Source organism: Pantherophis guttatus, chromosome 2, assembly GCF_059756535.1.
Source record: "Pantherophis guttatus breed Tessera chromosome 2, ASM5975653v1, whole genome shotgun sequence".
In the NCBI taxonomy this organism is placed as follows: Eukaryota; Metazoa; Chordata; class Lepidosauria; order Squamata; family Colubridae; genus Pantherophis; species Pantherophis guttatus.
The window spans coordinates 179,675,256-179,694,509 of NC_142064.1; the positions used below are offsets into that span (position 1 = coordinate 179,675,256).

The 19,254-nt window shown below is 35.3% G+C and overlaps 1 protein-coding gene across 6 annotated transcripts in view; it reads left to right on the forward strand.

The window, feature by feature from the left end:
* Positions 1-19,254, forward strand: part of TENM2 (teneurin transmembrane protein 2) — a 959,433-nt gene that overhangs the window by 755,382 nt on the left and 184,797 nt on the right. For all 6 annotated transcript variants that reach the window (XM_087887374.1, XM_034406200.3, XM_087887377.1 and 3 more), the window contains one exon: positions 9,834-10,039. In XM_087887374.1, coding sequence (XP_087743500.1) covers positions 9,834-10,039 — 206 coding nt within the window. The remainder of the gene's footprint in view (positions 1-9,833; positions 10,040-19,254) is intronic.

Genomic DNA, 19,254 nt, shown 5'->3' on the forward strand with positions numbered 1-19,254 from the left:
TATAAGCATAAATTGCACTGCTTTGATAGTATTCCCTTAATATTCTTCCAGAGTGGGCCTGTGCGGTGCTGCTGTGTGTATAGTTCCACCACACAGTACTGTAAGGTAATAATTGATGGTATCCCAGAATGAATTTTTATTTCCACTCAATATCAACTATTGGAAAAGTTGCCACCACTCTCCTAATAGATCATATGTTGTGGCAGTCCTTGTTCTTTCTGGATGCTCTGTCTAATCCATTTTTCACAATTTTTTGATATCTTTTGATAATTTGTGCAGCCCAGATGCAGCCACAAGATAAGCATTATTGAGGCTCTAACAAGAAAATAGTTGTGTGTGTGAGAGAGAGAGAGAGAGAGAGAGAGAGAGAGAGAAAGAGAAAGAGAAAAAGAGAGAGAGAGAGAGACAGAGAGAAAGGATTTTTTTCTTCCAAGGCAAGACTACTCTGTAGGTAGCTAGGTTAGTATTTTCTTTGAAATGTGAATAAAGCAGCTCCTTCACAGTTAATTAATTAATTAATTAATTAATTAGTCGCATTTTTATGCCGCCCAAAGCCCGAGGGACTCTACCTGTTATGCAATTATGAATTGCATAACAGGTATAGACACCAGCAACCAGATAACAGAGTTGTCCCAAAGGAGATCTGCCAATCCAATTTTAGATGTCCATACTTCTGTGTAATGTTTGAACGAGTGGCATTCAGGTAAAATTAAACATCCAGATAATATCCTGAAGTAGATATGGAGAAGAGTAAATTTTAATATCTGAACATTGTATTCATGGGGGTTACAAAGATGGGATAAGCAGTCTTAATTAACTGGGAAGGAATGCCCAAGGACTTTTAATATGCAAGGGAGATTCCATAGTCAATAGAATGCAACCCATAGGAAACTGTATCCCTAAAGAAAAAAAACCAACCCTGCCCTTCTAGTCCATTTTTCAAGGCACAAATGGTGAGAGGCTAAGAAGTGAAACTCCACAATAAACTTTCAACTACAAAATATTTTCCAAGTAATTTTGTGGGCAATAAACCTGAAGGATTTCCAAGGGGGTATAGCAAAGGAAAAACTAAAATGAACCCTTGCTACGTAACCAGAATTACTTTGCATCTGTAATTCATTAAATAGTTCAGTCGACTCATTAGTTAAATATAGAAGCATTCATAGCAAGTAAGCTATATTAGGTAAGTTGGCTTTACTGAGATACAGAGGCGTGATGGCTCAGCACTTAAAGAAACTGAGCTTATCAGCCAGAAAGCTGGCAGCCCAGGTTTGAGACCTAAACACTGTATGACGGGGTGAGCTCCCATTCTTGCCAACCTAGCAGTTTGAAAGCATGCAAATGTGAGTAGATAAATAGGTACCACTTTGGTGGGAAAGTAATCTGTGCCCCTTGGCATATAGTCATGTTGGGCACATGATCACGGAAAGTATCTTTGGGCAATGCTGGCTCCCTCAGCTAAGGAACAAAGCATTGCCCTTTAGAGTTGGACACAACTGGACAGGGGAAACCTTTTTTTTTTTACTTTTACTGAGATATTAAGCTTGATATGAACTGAGTATCTGATATTGAATGCATATATATATATAGTTTTCTCAGGTTTTCGTGGGTGTTTGTATGTAGGTCTTTGGTTATTCGGGTCTTCTTCCACGTAAAATTGGAAGTGTCTTGGCGACGTTTCGACGAAGTCTCATTCGTCATCTTCAGGCTGGTGTTCTCGGCTTCGTGCTTCCAGGAGCAATGTGAGATCGCAGCTGTCTCTTCCTTTTAACTGCTAGTGGGGGTGTGAGCTGATTGGGTGGGAACTTGGCTGTGTTCTGATTGGGTGGAGGTGTGTTCTGATTGGTTAGGGGCTTGGCTGTGCTCTGATTGGATGGGGGGTTGGTTGTGCTCTGATTGGCTGGGGGTGTGTTCTGTTTGGGTGGGGGCTTGGTTGTGCTCAGCTTAGTCTGAGTTGCAGTGGGATTTGAGCTGGTGAGCTGCGTTGTTGTTTGGCTTCGTGTTTGTGGCCGTGCGAGCTCTTCATGGTGGGTGTCAGTCTGCTTCATGTATGGATTGGAGGGGTTTAAAGTGGCTAATGATGCAGCTGCGGTCTGGCTTCTGGTCCTTGGTCGTGGCTCATTATCAGTGTGGGTTTGAGTCTGCTTTCTCCGTGGATGTGTGGTGGTGACATCCTGTGTGGCTCTCGTGAGTGTGGGTCTGGTGTCATTCGTCGTGTTAGGGACTCGTTTGTCAATAAGGGCGGGTTTCCAAATGGCTGGTAGGCGGGAGGTATCGTCTCGTTTGTTCATGCTGTGTGGGCGTTTTTCTATCTCGATGGCTTCTCTGATTATTCTGTTGTTAAAGTGTTCAATTTTGGCGATAGTTCTGGTCTTTTTAAAGTCAATATCATGTCCTGTGGCTTTAAGGTGTTGGACCAGGGAAGAAGTTGGTTCCTCTTTTCTGACTGAGTTCTTGTGTTCTTCTATGCGTGCACTTATTCGTCTGTTGGTTTGTCCGATGTATGTGGTGGGGCAGGCGGTGCATGGGATTTCATATACTCCTTGATTTTCTAACTCAATTTTGTCTTTGGGGTTCCTTAGGATGGTGGATATTTTTTGGTTTGTGCAGAATGCTGTCTTGATGTTATGTTTGTGGAGGATTTTGCTTATTCTGTCTGTGGTGCCTTTTATGTATGGGAGGAGGGCTTTGCCGTTTTCTTGTTCTCTGTCTTGGATTTTAGTGGGGGTTTCTTTTTGGATTAGGTTGGTGATCTTATTTCTTTGGAATCCATTGGATGTTAGTACGTTAGTGAGAGTGTGTAGTTCGGTTTTTAGGTGTTGTTCATCAGCTACGCGTTTTGTTCTGGAAATGAGTGTCTTGGCTACAGAGTTGATCTGGGCAGGGTGGTGGTGTGAGAGTGCGTGCAGATAGCAACCTACTCGTGAGCTTCGATGTCATATCCCTCTTCACCCAAGTACCAATCAAAGAAGCCTTGACAGTTATCCAAAACAAATATAACCCCCCCCAAGCACATCTTAGATCTGACCAACCATTGCCTATCCAACACATACTTCATCTATAATGGACAGAAATACAAACAAATAGAAGGAGCACCCATGGGATCCCCCCTCTCACCTGTCATTGCAAACCTCTATATGGAATACTTTGAAACCCAAGCTCTAGAAAAATCTGATCACAAACCCAAACTCTGGCTCAGATATGTAGACGACACCTTCATAATCTGGCCACATGGGAAAGATACATATATTATATATATATAATATTATTCTATCCTATCCTATCCTATCCTATCCTATTCTGTCTTTAGCATTTCTGTATTATTGAAGGTACCAGATTGTATTGTTTGGTTTCTTGTTGTCTACAAGATAGTGTGCTTGGGAGAAAAGTAGTAAATAAATAGAAAGGCCCATTATTCATTGTTTCATTCTGAATTTTCATTTTATACTTCTGGAGTAGTTACACAGGCATATTGTTTGCTATTGCATTAATGCCGTTTATTCCATTTGTAACTCCACTGTTTTCCCCCCTTCCTTTTCTTTTGTGCTCTGATATTACTGAAGACCCATTAACCTAGAAAATTAAAAAAGACACAGTTTATTAAAAACGTATTCAAAGATTAAGAATGTTCAGCCAAAGCATTCTCTTGCCATATAAAGACTTTGGCAGTACAGTATGTTTAAATGGCTTTTCATTGCATGCAAGTATAAGTCTCAAGAGCAGAGGCAATTTGGAACTTAAAACTGGAAACTTGTTGCAGTGATAATTGCACTTAAAGAAAATGGATGAAGAGGATATGTTTTGGTACTTGGATTATTCACACTTCCCTGCCACATAATTATAAAACTGTTGCATATCAAAGAAGATTTTTGCTAAACATTATGAAAGACTTGGGCAAATTGATTTACTTCCTAAGATGTTAGCACTAATTTAATGTGTATTCTGATATGGATGAAAGTACATATAAATCATACTCATGATCATGTCAGTATAAGACTTACTCCAAATTAAACATTTGCATTCATATAGATTTTTAGAAACATTCCCATCAGTATGCATTGGAAGAGTAAACAGTTTGCACATTTTATAGTTTTTAAGGCAATTAGAAAATTTAAACTGAAGAAAACTGATGGTAAAATACATAATTGATTCTAGTTAACACTAAAAAAATGGCTAATGCTAGGAACATGGACTGGAAACAGTGTCAAGGACAATGCTTAGCACAGAATCTACAACCTGGTTTGTTAATCTTAAATACTGGTTTGATGAATGCTAGTTAGAGTTTGAGTAATTATGAATGCTAACTAGCATCCATTAGCAATGACCAACCCCGCTATTTGCCTCTGGAGACTCGTGTATCCATCTGCACCCTTACATCTTTCCCAAAGTCAAAACATGAATTGAAAGGTTTGGTAGATAGCTCACTATGAGCTCTAGATGATCAGAAGGCTAAGTGGCAATTAATAACTTCATTGTTATTGCCTTCCAACTATGATAAAAGCCAGAAATCTAATTTGGATGTTGTTTCTAATATTTGTAAGTTGTTTTTGCATCTACATGTTATGACATTAAATTCTTTGGATAGTTTATGTATTGGTAAAGATGGTTCAGCTGCCTTAAAATCAGATAGAGGATAGATAGATGATAGATAGATAGATAGATAGATAGATAGATAGATAGATAGATAGATAGATAGATAGATAGATAGATAATTGATAGATACACAGACCGATGGGCAGACAGACACAGATGGACAGACAGATCGGTCTCTGTCTCCTATCAAGTCTTCTTGGCAGCTTCCATAAATCTGGAATATAGAATATAAATATTAACAGTACTTAGATTTATATACCACTCCATAGTGCTTTACAGCTCTCTTTGAATGGTTTATGTCAGCATATTGCCCCCAACAATCTGGGTTCTCATTTTATTAACCTCGGAAGGATAGAAGGCTGAGTCAGCCTTGAGCCCATCAGGATTGAACTCCTTGCAGTGGGCAGAATTAGCTTGCAATACTGCATTCTAACCACTTTGCCACTACGGGTCCTCCTGTATTATAAAATAATACAAGTAAATAAAGTGAAATATCTTTAATATATGGCATATACATAATTAAACCAATATTATAAGGCATACATTATTCATGAGGCCAATAGAAATAAGATCACATTACATTAATCTTGGTCCCAGAGGAAAGACATACAAATATGCAAGTTATTTGTATACCATAGTAAAGGATTGGCCTGCTGCTGTCTTAGGAATTGGGATGACTGTGGTGAGAATACAAGCTAAGAAAATAAAGGAGAACAAATGGGAATGTGTCTGAATTGTATCTGTGTGAATAAGAAAGACAAAATGTATTTGGGCCCTGATTGCTGTCCCTGTAATACTTCATATAATGTCTTGGTATAGTCTTCCACAATGTAATCTTCCTCTTAAATTTTTGTGATATCTGGATATCTTCAATTGATCATTAGATAAGAGATTATGGAAGCTTAGAAAAGAAGATGCATTTGATGATTGGCAATGACTTACTTTGGAAAAAGGAACAAAAAGAAAAGACAAACTCAAAAAAAAAAATTGGAAGAGGAGTATAAGAAATTAGCGATGGAACTGCAGAAAGATTCACAAAATAAAAGGATTAAAAATCAAATGGATCTGAAAAAACATGAATTGAATTTAATTGAAAAAGAGAACCTGGCTCTTAAAATAAAGGCTTCTAAACAGAAGACTATGAGCATGATACCATAGTCTCTTGAGACTGAAGGATGCCAATGACTAAACAAGATTTCTTTGAAAATGCAAACAAGCCAGGAAGATGGTTTGCATATAAAATAAAAAAGGAGAGAGAAAAGAAGTTAATTAATCAACTAATGGATAAGGAAGGAACTGTAATCAAAATGAGGAAAATAAAAAAATAGTACAGAACTATTATGAGAAATTCTATAAACAAGAGACAATATCAGGAGAAACGATAAAACAATACCTAGAAAAATCTGAATTACCCAAAATACCAGAAAAATACAAAAAGGCATTAGAGGAAAGGATAATGATGATAGAACTAACAGAGGGGATCAAAAAACAAAAGAATGGTAAAACACCAGGCTCAGATGGATTGAGTTATATAAAACATTACAGAATGTAATAAGCAGTACAATGCTGGTAGTATTTAATGAACTCCTGGAAGAAGCGAAGATACCAAACTCACGGATGGAGGCATATATTACTCTTATACCAAAAGAAGATACAGACCTGCAACAAATAAAAAAATACAGACCGATTTCTCTGTTAAACATGGATTATAAAATATTTGCATCAATAATGGCTGATAGACTAAAGAGACTGTTAAATAAATTTATACACACAAATCAAAATGGTTTGTTACCTAAGAGACAGATTAGAGACAACATGAGAATAATTTTGAATACTTTGGAATATTATGAAGCCCATCCAGAAAAACAAATGGTGTTGTTGTTTCTTGATGCACAGAAGGTGTTTGACAACGTAAATTGGCAATTTATGATAAAGCAATTACAGACTATTGACTTTGGCGGGAGATTTAAAACAATTTACTATAAGCAATCAGCAAAGGTGATGGTAAATGGAGATATGACAGAGAAGGTTAACATTATGAAGGGTACAAGGCAGGGATGTCCTCTGTTCCCATTATTACTTGTGTTAACACTAGAGGTATTAAATAGAAATATAAGACAAAATGAAGAGATAAAAGGTATGAGAATTAAAGAAGAAGAATATAAACTACAGGCATTTGCAGACGATTTAGTGTTTATTTTAGAGGACCTCCAAGAAGTAGGGTCAAAATTAATAGAACAAAGAGAAGAATATGGAGAAGTAACAGGGTTGAAAATTAATAAAGACAAAATGAAAATATGAGTGAAAAACATCACAGAGAAGCAGAAAAGGGAGTTAAAGGAAAAATTAGATATTCAGATTGCTAAAAAGGTAATATATTTAGGAATTCAATTAACAGCAAAATGTATAATGATTAAGGAAGATAATTACTATAAATTGAAAAGACAAATTGAGATGGATTTGGAGAGATGGAAGAATTTACAATTATCATTAATGGGCAGAATAGCAATAATTAAGATGAATATATTACCAAGATTGTTGTTTTTATTTCAAACAATACCAATAAAATTAGAAAAAAATATTTTGAAAATCTTAATAAAATAATAATGAAATTTATATGGCAAGGGAAAAAAGCGAGAATTAACATAAAAATGTTACAAGATGCAAGACTTAGAGGAGGGTTTGGACTACCAAACTGGGAATTATATTATCAGGCAGCAACATTATCATGGATGAAAGAATGGATTGTACTAAGAAATACAAGGTTATTGAAATTGGGTGGACATGATTTACAACTGGGTTGGCATGCTTTCTTATTGTATGGAAAGAATAAGATACATAGTTATTTTCAAAGACATTATGTAATAAATGCTTTATTATTAGTATGGGAGAAAGTTAGAGAAAAACATTATTTGAAAATATCAACATGGCTTTCAACAATGGAAGCGTTAATACATCCAAATATTATCAATATGGGAAATATTACTAGATATAAAGATATTTTATCAGAAAAGGGGAAATTGAAAACAAAACAAGAATTAGAAGTACAAGGAACTGATATGGTTTGGTACATACAATTGCAAATACAATCGAGATATGAAAAAGATGCTAAGTTATATGGTTTCTACTTGGAGATGACAGAATTGGATGAGATACTCACAGGAACAGATGAGAGAATGATTAAAAATTGTATAGTTACTTATTTTGTATTAAATTAGAAGAAGAACAAGAAAAAGAAACAATGATAGTATGGGCAAAAAATTTTGGACGCGCAATAGAGTTAGATAAATGGCAGCAACAATGGGAAAGAAAACTATAAATTAACAATTGCAACAGTATATAAAGAGAATTTGTATAAAATGTTTTATAGATGGCATATGTCACCGGACAGATTGGCAAAAACCAACTAAATCAACTAAATGTTGGAAATGCCACCAGACACCGAGATCGTATTATCATATGTGGTGGACGTGTGCAGAAGTGAGAAACTATTGGGCAAAAATTCAATGACGCAACAACATATTGATTTAAAACCGGAGCTGTTTTTATTGGGTATTTTATTTGAGAAATTTAGTAAAGAAAATGTATATTTGATTATTCATGTAATAACTGCAGCGAGAATTGTATTTGCACAAAATTGGAAAGCCAAAATAAATCCCTACAGAGGGATTTGAGGTAATTGAGAAAATATTAGAATGTGCAGAAATGAATAGATTAACATTGGCAATTAAAGGGAAGGAAGAATCGGAGTATTATAATATATGGGAGCCAATTTTATCATTGGATGGAAAGTGAATATGGACAAAAAGTGGTATAAAATTAAATAAATTTGGAAGGAAAATGCTTTAACAGGAGATATAATAAATTGAAATGTAAAAGTATGTACATATTAAGAAAATAATGGTAAGCATTAAATATGATGACACAAAAAATTTGTACCCAACTGACGCACTGATTGATCAATGATATAATGTTTGTTATGAAGAGAAAAAAGAAAAAACTTTTTATAAAAAAGAAAGAAAGAAAAGAAGTGAATAGCACTCACACATCTGGTAGGCACAGCTTCTTGTAATCCAAGGTGTTATTTAGGTGTCCTGGAGTTGGCTGCCTGGTGACCATATACAATACAGTAATTTCTTTGATCCCACAATCCATCTGATCTGTTTTCTTTCATTGCTAGTTCTTTAACCCTACCAAGCCTTCTGTTTTCTCTCCACTTGTGTCACATGCCCAAAGTAAGTTTCTTTATTTGATCCAAGATTGAATGATTGTTCTTCAGCTTAGTAGCAACCCATAGATCTATAATTCATTTTTTTTTTTGGTCTCAGATTTGTATTAATATCAAGGTTTCATAATTGCTTATGACTCTTCTCATAGCACGTTCAAGTCATGCAGTTAAACAGATTGGCAGAAAGTAAAAGTTATTTACAAATACATAAAAGAATGTGTTATTATTGGGTTCCTTTTTGGCCTTCACAAAGCAAAAATCTAGGAATTCAATGAAATATAAGTATCAAATGTTCTCTTTTTGTTTTAATGTGTCTATATTATTGTTTCATGATAATTTTACTATACATCAGCCAAAGGCATTGTCTAGGGAACATTATTAGCCAAAATATTTCAACTAAAATATGATAAAATATAATAAACCCAATATAATAAATAATATATTTAGTTCCTTAATATTTGGTAGAAGAAAATTTAACTGTCTTTAAGTGTATTTCCTTTCATCTGTATTCATTTCTTTTTATATTTTGATTGCTTACACACTTGCTTGGTATTTGACACAGGATGAATACAAGTCATTGAAATTATTCCTTCACTTTCCCTTGTGGATTTATTTTCATATTCTGTTCACATTAGAATGGTGAAAAGAGGGCAAGAAGCTTTTAATGTGCTTAGCTGACTCTCTGCTGTTATTATGTTTGATCAGTAAAGAGCAGCACTGGAAATAAAAATGGGAGAGAAGCTGTATGCAAGATTTTAAATGCCCCAGGGAACAAGTTTATAGCTTTTTAAGAAGAAGATTGTCATTCTTACATTGATAAAATTCTACTAGAAGCAGTTTGCTTTCATTGTTACTTTTTAAAGTATAGGTTGGTAAATTTAGTCTTAATAACTACTATGCGCTTTGCATTGACATATAGGTTTGCTACCCAGTTTCATCTTAAATAGGAATGCTAAAAATAAATCTATTTGATTCTGATTGTCCTATGGTTTTATTGGCTCTTGTCTTCCAGGACCATGGGCCGCTCGAAACAATAGCATTGACAGTGGGGAGGCAGAGGTCGGACGGAGGGTCACTCAAGAAGTGCCACAAGGAGTATTCTGGCGAGCACAAATTCACATTGCACAGCCACAGTTCCTGAAATTCAATATCTCTTTAGGGAAGGATGCACTTTTTGCTGTCTATATAAGAAGAGGACTTCCACCATCCCATGTACAGGTATTGTACTAAGATGCTTAAAAGACCAAAAGATGATGATGATGATGATGATGATGATGATGATGATGATGATGATGATGATGATGATAAAAAAAATGGGATTGTTTTGTAACTACTGTAACTTTTTAATCTGAGAATTTGTATTACTTGTCCTATGTTTAGCAAAGATTCTATGAATTTTCACACCTCCATTACATTGAGGGCCATTTCTAGGACAGGGCCATTAGTTGTCCTATGTTTAGCAAAGATTCTATGAATTTTCACACCTCCATTACATTGAGGGCCATTTCCTCATCCTGATAGTAATATCACAATCACTTCTTTCTCTATTAGCTTTCTCCCATTTGGTGTCCTTCAGTTTTTTTGGAACATTGGGTAGGACAATAAGGCCTAGAATTCCCATGCTTGTCTGGTAATTGCTATCCCACAACAACTGGTAGGTGCTGAGTTGGAGAAGAGACCTAACTGGAAAGTGAAAAGGAGGGGGGAAATTACCAGTGAAGAAAGCAGCCTCTCATAATATTTATTTCTGGTTTAAGGGGGCTTTTGTGAAATATGTGAGGCATTATCTACAACCTGCTTTGCCATATGTACATTTGTAATCATATTCTTACAGATACAAGTTTAAGTTTGGGAGGATGTTCTAAATTTGGAGAGAATATTACCAGATTAACACCCAATTCTATCCTATTAGCCTAGTTAAAATGCAAAGGTACATAACATAAATTCTACCTGGGATTTGATTTTATTCCTGCATTTGGTATTCGAATCCACAAATTGTTGCTTAAGTTTACTCCCAATTATAGTCTTGCACTACAGGAGTCCACAGACCTGGCTTTTCCCAAAAAAATAATCTTTCTTTTATTCTGGCTTTGGCTAATAATACTCACCAATTTCAATATGCCCAGAAAATATGCACTAGCTTTCTGAGCAGCTATAAACCTTGACAACAGGATAACGCTACGTGGCAGCATCTATTGATTACTTAATGTGCTGCTAGGAACAGCCTGTTCTATCCCAGAATAAAAGTAGCATTAAATGCTTTTCTTTATGACTTGCGAGATTTATATTCATAATCTAGAATTGACATTAGGTAGCATCCTAAAGTTAAAAATGAAAATGCCATGTTCCCACAGTTTAAAATTTTGATTTGGCAAAGGAATGTAAAGCTTGACAGTTCCTCACTGATTAATGCAGATAAGCCAAAGCAAGTTAAAATCCTTTGAGAGAACAAGTCAATAATCAGAAAATTAGGTACATGATTAACCTGAGAATATGAAGACACAGTTCCTGTCTGAAAACCCCAATGAGTTTGAAGCTTCTCCGTAAGTCTTTAGCAAATATTTCAAGTGCCTAGTCAGTCAAATTGATGGAGCTGTTGGCCTGTTTAGGAACAGTTCTGTGGATAGGGAATGATGTATCAAAGGGATAGCAACCCTTCAGAAATGCTACCTTGAGTGACATATTAAAAGCTAAAAAAAAAAAGTTTGATAGCTCTGTGAGTTACAGTATTCTCTGGTGGTAAAATACCTAACATGCTTCAGTAAATTACTCTTAAGCTTGTTCCATTTTTTATCTGTTGAACTGAAAATTAGTTGAATGTTTAGATGCCTGAGGACTCTTATCTCTATTAAACATTCATGTCCAAGCAAAGACAAGTATGTTCATCAACAAAATAGTCCAAATGAAAAAGAGTAGAAAATCTGATAAAAATTAATACAAAAATATATTAGTAGTGCCTAATCAATGCAATATTAATCCGCCTTTCCTATGTAATGTTACACTCAAGGAGATGGAACTACTTTGCCAAAGTAAGCTACTCTTTCTATTATCCTAATTACGACTAAAGGCTAAGGGGAAAAGGGGTGAACCAAAAGTGTTCATTTGCTTTATAAACTTATTGAGATTTTAGTATATCAATTTAACTCTAAATTACACTCAGTTTCAGTGACATTATCAGTGCAATCTCTTATCATATGGCAGAGTTTTAACTTCCATAATGCAAAACAAGTATTAAAAGTAAACTTGTTTAGGTTGTCATGTTAAGTGTCAAATGACTGGTGGATGGGTACTTCAGTATATAACCTTCAGATCAGACATTTATGAATAAAATCATGACTTATTTAAAATTACTTGGCAGAAATTTATATTGTTTACAGGAATGAGCTTCCTTAAAAGTATAATATGTTCCCATTGTAAACTTAAATGCAGGAAGTAAAAATAACTTACATATTGTTATTTTGATTTAACTAGTTTACCTTGTAACTCCAAAAAATACTGGAGTATACATTGTAAAATTCCTACTTCTCACGGAAGTAGTACAACACATCTGGAAGTAGTATACACATCTGGAAATGGGTGACCTAAACATGTCCTCCATTAATAGCAGAGCAAATTTATAAAGTTAAAACAGTATGTTTGTCATTAGAAAGAAAGACAATTTTCCTATGAATCTTTGCATAATAGAAGAATGAAGAGTATTGTCAAAAGAGAAAATAGAATATGCTAAAAGGTGATAAATGCTTTTACTAAACAAAAATTATAACTATTCTTTAGAGATGTGACATACCTTCAACGAAAGCAATAACAACAACAAATTATATTTTATCTGTCCTCTCATTTTAAAAGTTTACCTGGGACTTGCAATACCTCAAAGTTAAATATTATAAAAGTTTGAGATGCCTTTTAGTAACCTGAATTATTTTAAAATGCTACATCGCATTCCACACATTTATAAATGATTGTTTGACACCAATTCCACAAACATCCAAGAAATTAAATAGCAGTACAGCCTATTAAGTGTGGCATGAAGAAGACATAAACATAGAAAATGCAACCCCCAATAACTTATAGATGAATTATTCATCCCTTAATCAAAACATGGGGCATGCGGCTTCAGCTTGAGAGTCTGAGAACTCTAGGTTTGATTGTACTTGCTTCTATGATAAGAAGCTGCTCATGAAGGGTTCTAGACACACAACAGTGATATAAACAATCATAGAAGTAGTTACTGATTATTCTCGCCGTCTTCTTTCCCCTTTTATCCTATTCTCCCCACCACCAATGAAGCAAGATACATTTTAGGAACAAGTCAAAGCTGTAAAATAAAGGGACATGGAATTTTTAATATCTCAGGGATATTAACATATTTTTATAATCAAAGCAAAGCAAGTGAGAAATTTAACTAGCTATATTTATGTCCTCTAGAAAAGATGATAACTTACCTTATCTAACACACACACATACACTGGTTCCCTTCATGAACATTACTACAAGCTAGATGAAAGGAAGCCTAATGACACAAAAACTCTTAAGGCTTAACAACTAAGTAACCACATTAAAGATGTTTCCATAATGTTGAATTATGTACTGAAAACTTTTATCAATTTATAAATAACTTTGAATTTGGAGTAAACTTGGAATTTTGTTTGGTTGGAAAGAAAATACAACTTAAAATTTTGAGAGTACTAGATAAGTAGGTAGGTAGGTAGGTGGGTGGGTGGGTAGGTAGATTTTTTAAAAAGTCCTTCCAAAATAATAGAAGAAACATCATCAACTTAAATCAATTTCTAAATCTAATTCCATCATCTAGCAGCTTCATATATATTTTTATCTTTTTGTTTCCAGCACATGATTTTTGATGACAGATACACTTTTACTGAAGAGTTGTAGGAAATTAAATAAAAAGGAAATAAAGTCAGTCTTCCCAAGTCAGATTTGAAAGAAACTTAATTTAAGTTGTAAGAACTGATTAGCAATATATTCAAAGATCTATTCTCCATGTCAATAGAGCATACAGCTTGTTTCTGGTTTCAGAGATGAAGTTACAATCTTTCACTGTGTGGTCTACATCTCTCACTTTTATCCATTTATGCCTGACTTTAGGGGGAAACTGACATTTTCACCAAGAACATTTTGTAAAAACAGTCCATTATAAAGAAGTTATATCAGAAGTTCAATAGAATAGAACAGAGAAATGTAAAGTAATGAGCCAGCCAGACAGGTGGTGAAGCAAAATCAGACCTTGAATTCTGTCTGTAGCTGGTTTACTTTAACAATAAAGACAAAGCACCTTTTTATTGAATTCATTAGCTAAAGTTTATACATCTCCTCGAGGGATAAAAATTCAGCTCATTCCTACTTTTTGATGTTGTGATTCTCCTATAATAAATAAAGCAACTGAAAGTTCTAAATACTTTCACTTAGCATTGGATACATTGCAAGATTTTTTTAATGTTCAATAAACTAGTGCATTCAATACTATAATATTTGAGGAAGAAATACAAAAAAGCACATAAGGTAGAAAGAGGGTTTGGAGTTTACTTAGAGGGCAATCTAGTTTTCATGTAAGGTTCAGATATAGAGCATAGACGGTTTTTAAAAAAAATAGAGTCATGCATTGTAACTGCCAATGGATTAACCATTCCGGGGTAGCCTATCCAATGATTTTTTTCCTATGTTTGAGACTAGCAATACAGCAAAGCAGTTTTTATGCTAAACTGCTTACCAAATATATAAAGGTAAAGGTTTCCCTGTCAGTCATGTCCAAGTCTAGGACATGGTGCTCATCTCCTTTTTTTGGCCAAGGGAACTAATGTTGTTCAAAGACAATTTCCATGGTTATATGGCCAGCATGGTTATACTCCAAGGGCACATAGAATGCTGTTACCTTCTCACCAAAGTGATACCTATTAATCTACTTGTATTTGCATGCTTTCAAACTACCAGGTGGACAGGAGCTGGAGCTCCTGAGTAATGGGAACTCACCCTGTTGCACAAAGCTCGGGTCTCGAACCTGGGCTGTCAGCTCTCCAGCTGACAAGCTCAGCATCTTTAACCACTGAACCATCATGCCCCCTACCCAAATATATAACCCCATGTAAATCTTGTTTTCCTTTTGTAACTTTTGTCTAAGGCAAAGCTACGAAGAATTTCTCTACTAATGAAGTCAAGAAGAAGCACGTTCTTTCTAAAAAATACTGGATATTTTCTATTTGTAATCATCTGTAGTGTTCTTTTTCATCCTTCTGTATTTTTTTCATACCAGAAAAATTGGCTACAGAAAGATAAAGCTACTCTTGAACGGATGAGACCCTGTAATGTTCAGGGTGGATTCAAAAACTGGTAGTAGGCTGTACCATTCAGAGGCAAAGCAAGTATCCAACTTGTTATAAACTCCAACCTTTATCAGGTATTAAGCATTATAAAAACAAAGTATGACAAATAAAATAAAAGTAGGGCCTGGACATTTATTACCACAAATGAGTAGAGAAACAGTTAAGTCTGTAAATTCACATTTATTTTGGTATATATGTTTCCCAATGTATACCTGTTTCTCATTTTTTTTTTATGTGAATTTTTCACTAATATATTTACATTAGTTTTCTTTTTCTTTTTTTAACCTGAGAATTGCATTGCAAAATTTGGAAAAATACACATTCTCAGGGATTCTAATTCACAGAACAGTGTCAGATCTAGATGTCATAAAATTTCTCCCAGATGAAGTTCCTCAAAATTTTTTAATTGAGGTACATAAAATAAAGGAAAATACTTCTTAGTGACAATACAAAAAAAAAAAAAATCTGTTGAACCCTGAACCCCTGATACCTAATGTAAAACCTCTGAATTTTGATATTCACTTCTAAAATGAGATAAGATCAGTGGTGGGATTCAAGTAATTTAACAACCAGTTCTCTTCCCTAATGATTTCTTTCAACAACCAGTTTGCCAAATTGCTCAGAAAGTTAACAACCGGTTCTCCCGAAGTGGTGCGAACTGGCCGAATCCCACCACTGGATAAGGTCACACCTGCAGAGCCTCATACAGTTATGTGTCCAATCTAAAGCCATTTCTCACTGTATTTCCTATATTGTGGAACAAAAGAAACATCCTCCACATCTCCATTTCATTCAGCATCTAAATTTAATGGTTAGATGGCCATTGTAAAATATATTTTTCTTTAATCTTAAACTTTGACATTCATTGTGATACTTCACCACAGTTGTATAAAAATGTCTGAGAACTGGATCATATTAATAAAGGGAATGATACAATTTGAAAAGGAACATTAATTTTTCAGAAAGAACCGATACCCCTCTTTCATGTTGTCATCATATTTAATGCAGATATAAGATGCCTGAATTTTTATTTCCAGTTCTTAATACTGAACATGATCAATATCCTCCATTATCTCACTTCAGTTTGCAAAGTCGTTCCCCACATTCACTGTTTTGGAATCATTTGAGATTGGGAGATTGTTTTATCTTCCATGTAAGCCAACCTCTTCACTATCCATGTCGGCTATCCATCCAGTTGCCTACTGCCTGTTGGGAATAATAGGAAGGAAATAAAAGCTGTGGATTAGACATCTCAGTGTGAAAAAGATAAAAAGTGCACAGGGCATTCTGTCAGCAGTTCTCTTGTTCCTGGGGTTCTACGCACATATGAATTAAGCAGTCTTTTTCAATAAGTCAGCTCTAATGAGTTGTCTTTTTAGCAGCGGTATAGTTGAAAGTGCAGTGCACTGAAAGCTTCCTGCATCTTCTTGGACACAATTGCTGCCATGGGGTAAGACCAGGTCCCTGTAGCTTCAGCCAGTTCAAATCATTTTAGCACCTCTGCATGTTCCTCCTTCGATCTGGCCAACTGCTGAGCCTGCCTGCTGTCTGAGGGACAGAATCAGTATCACATGCAGAAGACCAGAAGAGTCTATCAACACTATCCAAGCAGAGCAGCATGCTATCAGTGAAAAATGTCAAGTTTTATTCCTACATTGTTCCATGTTGACCCTCAGTACACAAACCACCTAAAGAGCAATAAACTCTGAGAGGCAGGGGAACGGGAGTCTTCCAAATACGTTATCCCAATCAAAAAATATTGCAGAAGTATATGTCTATGTCTTTAACTCCTTCCTTTCCTCCTGACAGATATGTTTAAATAACATCTGTGGTTATATTAAGGCCTTGCTACAATGGAAAAGTTTGTATGCTTTTTATGAATAGCATATATTTATGAATGTATTGATTGTGTGTCAAGTAGTAAACACTATTACTATATTTGCAAAAATTAATGCACAGAGAAGTAATAAACAGATGTGATGTAGGCATGTCCAAATTTTCAATGCGGTAGAGAAAGGGCAGGTGATGCTATATTGAACTCTATCTACTTTCCATAAAAATGCCTTGCTACCTAGACTGGAATGCATTTTCTGCTCAGTTTTTTTCACTGAATATACTGAATATAAGTCATCTGCATTTAAAATTGTTTTTTAAATTAATGGGATAGATAACTTGGAAAAATAATTACTGGCCAGATGGCAGAAAAACCTGTCATTTTTAAGTGTGAATGTACATATGCAAATCTTTCATTTGGACTGAATTGGCTGGAATGCTGGGAATTGTTTTTCTCCCAGAAGAATCCTACTTGATTTTCATTCTTGACACAATTGTCTATTTAAGCACATTATACTAATTGTATAAATCAGTATGGAAACTTTAGACTTAGGCCTAAAACTAAGCATTATATATTTAATAATCAGGTATAGTTAAGAAACTATATGAAACTAACATTGTAAAAATAAGACATCTTTGCTCTTCAGAAAACAGACTGTGCTTTGTTAATGCAATAATTCCTGCTTGCCTCCATTGATGGAGGAATATAATTTCTTTGCTCTATTTTGATTGAGGGAACTGAATGTACCTAGTCCTAACAAAGAGAAGACCTAGGGCTGACATGATAGCAGCCTTCCAATATTTGAGCGGCTGCCACAAAGAAGAATAGAATAGAATAGAATAGAATAGAATAGAATAGAATAGAATAGAATAGAATAGAATAGAATAGAATAGAATAGAATAGAATAGAATAGAATAGAATAACAGAGTTGGAAGGGACCTTGGAGGTCTTCTAGTCCAATCCCCTGCTTAAGCAGGAAACCCTACACCACTTCAGAAAATGGTTATCCAACATCTTTTTAAAAACTTCCAGTGTTGGAGCATTCAGAACTTCTGGAGGCAAGTTGTTCCACTGATTAATTGTTCTGTCAGGAAATTTCTCCTTAGTTCTAAGTTGCTTCTCTCCTTGATTAGTTTCCACCCATTGCTTCTTGTTCTACCCTCAGGTGCTTTGGACAATAGTTTGACTCCCTCTTCTTTGTGGCAACCCCTGAGATATTAGAACACTGCTATCATGTCTCCCCAGTCCTTCTTTTCATTAAACTAGACATACCCAGTTCCTGCATATTCTTCATATGTTTTAGCCTCCAGTCCCCTAATCATCTTCGTTGCTCTTCTCTGCACTCTTTTTAAAGTCTCAACATCTTTTTTACAACGTGGCAACCCAAACTGAATGCAGAATTCCAAGTGGGGCCTTACCAAGGCATTATAAAATGGTATTAACACTTCACATGATCTTGATTCTATGCCTCTGTTTATGCAGCCTAGAACTGTGTTGGCTTTTTTGGCAGCTGCTGCACACTGCTGGCTCATATTTAAATGGTTGTCCACTAGGACTCCAAGATCCCTCTCACAGTTACTACTATTGAGCAAGGTACCACATATACTGTACCTGTGCATTTTGTTTTTCTTGCCTAAATGTAGAACCTTACTTTTTTCACCACTGAATTTCATTTTGTTAGATAGTGCCCAATGTTCAAGTTTGTCAAGATCCTTCTGTATCTTAAGCCTATCTTCTGGAGTGTTGGCTATTCCTGCCAGTTTGGTATCATCTGCAAATTTGATGAGTCCCCCATCTATCCCTTGATGAAGATGTTGAAGAATACTGGGCCTAAAACAGAGCCTTGGGGTACTCCATTGCATACTTTCTTCCATGTAGATGCAGTTCCATTGAGGATTACACACTGAGTGCTGTTGGTCAGCCAGTTATGTATCCATCCATCTGGTGATGATGCTGTCTAACCTACATTTTTCTACTTTATCTAGTAGTAGGTTATGGTCTACTTTATCAAATGCCTTACTGAAGTCCAAGTAAATTATATTGACAGTATTCCTCTGGTCCACTAATTTTGTCATTTTATCAAAAAATGCAAAGAAGGGATTGGCTTACTTTCCAAAGCACCTAAGGGAAGGACAAGAAGTAATGGATGGAAGCTTATCAAAGAGAGATCCAACCTAGAAGTAAAGAGAAATTTCCTGGTTGAAACCAATTAATCAGTGGAACAGCTTCCACCAGAAGTTGTGGGACTCCATTATCGGAGGTTT